At 53.2% G+C, this 2,776-nt stretch overlaps 1 protein-coding gene across 1 annotated transcript in view; it reads right to left on the reverse strand.

Moving 5' to 3' along the window:
• CAAP1 (caspase activity and apoptosis inhibitor 1) overlaps window positions 1–1,940 on the reverse strand; it is a 32,055-nt gene extending 30,115 nt beyond the window's left edge. Inside the window, exon 1 of the mRNA XM_019555281.1 lies at window positions 1,767–1,940. Within this exon, the coding sequence (XP_019410826.1) occupies window positions 1,767–1,898 (132 nt within the window). The 5' untranslated portion in view covers window positions 1,899–1,940. The remainder of the gene's footprint in view (window positions 1–1,766) is intronic.
• Window positions 1,941–2,776: the final 836 nt, after the last annotated feature.

Consider the following 2,776-nt stretch of genomic DNA (forward strand, 5'->3'; position numbering starts at 1 on the left):
GAACTACCTCACAGTTAGGGCAGCTAAGAGCTGTAACCAACTTCCTAGGGAAGTGGTGCTGGCTCCTACCCTGGGGATCTTTAAAAAGAGGCTTGATGACTACCTGGCTGGACTCATTTGAGTCCAGTCTTTTTCTCCCACCCAGGCAGGGGGAGTCAGGCTTGAAGACCTGCAAGGTCCCTTCCGACCCTACTTCTATGGTTCTGGCAAAAAAGTTTACCCATTTATCTGCAATTGCACACTGAATTAGACTGAAATTAGTGATGATACTGGGATGTTGCCTGCCAAGAAATGCACTTCACCACTATTTTTGGTGTGGGGGATACTCCACTTACTCGTGGATCAGATAAGTCCATCATTTCGTTAACTGCATAATACAGGATAGATCTACACTTGACGTTATGTTGCTATAGCAATGTACTGCAGTGACACATGTTTGCGGGTGTCTATATATGACTAGTAGCTATGTTGCTGTAGCAACGTGCACCCTCTTTATAGCCTACTGCTACAGCGATGTAGCAGCTAGAAATAACCATGCACAGCCTGCACAGAGCAGTATGGGTTGTTACTGAGCCATCATTTTGAAGTCTAAAATGACAAATGACAGTGCAGTAAAAATGACAGCACTGCACGGTGATGTATATAGATATGCCCACAGAATAGCAGTAGGCAAAAATTGGGGCTGGTGGTGTAACAAATTCTAGGCATCTGTGTATCAGTTAAGATCATAAACTGCACTGCTGAAGCACAGGTGGACTCACTGGCTCCTCTATTTCCTAACTTGACTGCACTCCATTTAATTGTATAATTGGTGAACCTGATTAAGAAACATCAATGTCAAGGCTTCCAAAGCAATAAGTGGGGGGCAATTTCAAGAACACTTTGAAAGGCAAAAGGTGCTCCCATAAACAAGACCAAGAGCCTGAAGCTACAAAAGCCTTGAGGCAGGGCGATTCTGTAGTTAGCGAATGCCTAAACTAAGTTCAGGCACTCTGATTAAGTTCTTAGCTTTTTCAAACTCAAGGTAACACACTATACATAGCGCACTGCAGAGAGTCACCCGCTGACACAACTGTTTTGCTATAAAGCAGCAGTCTGCACCTAACAGTTTTGGGGCCTGGCCCCCTTGGAAAGACTGGATTAAATGACCCACAACACCACAGGTTGTGTTGTGACCAGAACAACTACGGGCAGCACAGGAACTTTGCACCCAAAATGCCTTGGTTTCATATAGCACAAGGCTAGCCCTGTTGCCACAACAGTTCAGGAATGATATAATGAGGTAAGGATTTCTCAGGGCAACCCCTGGCATAGGACCAACCCCATGGGTTGTGGGAGGTGGTGGGGGCTGAGGAAGTCGCGCCCATCTTGCATTTGAAAGCGAACCCTGCCCAGATGCTGCAACCAGTCCAATAAAAGAGAGCCCCCCTCAGACACCCACCCCATCGTGCTGTCCTCACAGCCAAATGCCCAGCACTGCCTTTGCCTAAATCCACGATGGCCGGAATTGAAGACAGCCCCTTTGCCCTGTCCCCAGTAATTCAAGCCCACGCATGGGAAACTCACTTGTCACCGTTTCCCACGTGCGGCCGCCCGTTGTTGCAGTGCCACGGCAGGCTCGCAGGGGATGGGCACGAGGACAGGGACGGACCCCAAGAGGGGAGCCCAAGGCCCGCTCAAGGCAGGGCTAGCCCCAGCCAGACCCCCCGCCACATCCTCCCCGCAGCACGGACCGCGCTCGGAGTGGAGGACGGGACCCCCGTTACCTCGGGGAGGCCGCGGCCGGCCTCGGTGCTGCGCCGCTTCCTGTCGCCGCCCCCCGCTGCCACGGCGGCTTCCGGGCAGCAGGAGCGAGAGCGGCGCCGCTTCTTTTCCCTGGAGGACCGGCGGCCCGGCATAGCGCCTCGGCGCCAGCGCGTCGCCGGGAGATGGCGTCACCGCCACCGACTCCAGCCAGTCAGGGGCCCGTGGGAGGCTCGGAACAAGACCACGTTCGGGATCCTTTAGCGAGGACACTTCCGGGAGCTCGGAGCAAGATCACGTCCGGAAGTGCTCGATCTCGCAGCCCCCTCGCTATCCCCGCTCAGGACGAGGGCGCCCCCTACAGACCACCAGGGCGCTGCAGCGTCTTGCAGGCTTTTTAAAGGGCCCTGTAGATGCTGAAAGAAAAAGCCGGGCTAGTACCCAGCTAGGCGGGAGTTATACCACTTTTCCAAACACCGGCTTTGTAGAGCGGGAGAGTCGTTTGGGCCCTGCACTTGTTGCTTTGCAGGTGTGACGCGGCTCTGTTTATTACACGATTCACCAGTGAATGGCGTAGTAGATGTAACATGTCGCAGGGGCCTGAGGAACAGATCTGAAGGGTTCAGGAAGCCACAGGGCTCCTGGGCCTCTGCTGCTTCCAAGAGACACTGCCCCTTTTCCCCAGCCCCCTTCCCCCCAGCATCCGTATTCCTTGCTGAGGGCCCGCTGCCTCCCTGTCCGGCTTTGCTCTTTCTTTCTGGAGCTGAAAGTGTGATTGATGTGTTGCTCATGAAAGTGTAGGCAGCTCTGAAGCAATTGCTCTGTTACAGTGTTTTTCAACCCGTAGGGCACAACCCAAAAGTAGGTCACAAGAATATATGAAAGGATCACAGACAAACTTTAAAAATGGATTCTCCTTTAAAGGAGGCAAACAAGAGAAACATGGCTTTCCCCTTGCAGGCTGGCAGAGCTCTAAGAGCACACACCCACCCCTGACCCAGAGACTGAGGGGCTGGGAGCTGGATGGGGGGGG

This window comes from Crocodylus porosus, unplaced genomic scaffold (assembly GCF_001723895.1).
Source record: "Crocodylus porosus isolate Cpor-Errol unplaced genomic scaffold, CroPor_comp1, whole genome shotgun sequence".
Lineage (NCBI taxonomy): Eukaryota > Metazoa > Chordata > Crocodylia > Crocodylidae > Crocodylus > Crocodylus porosus.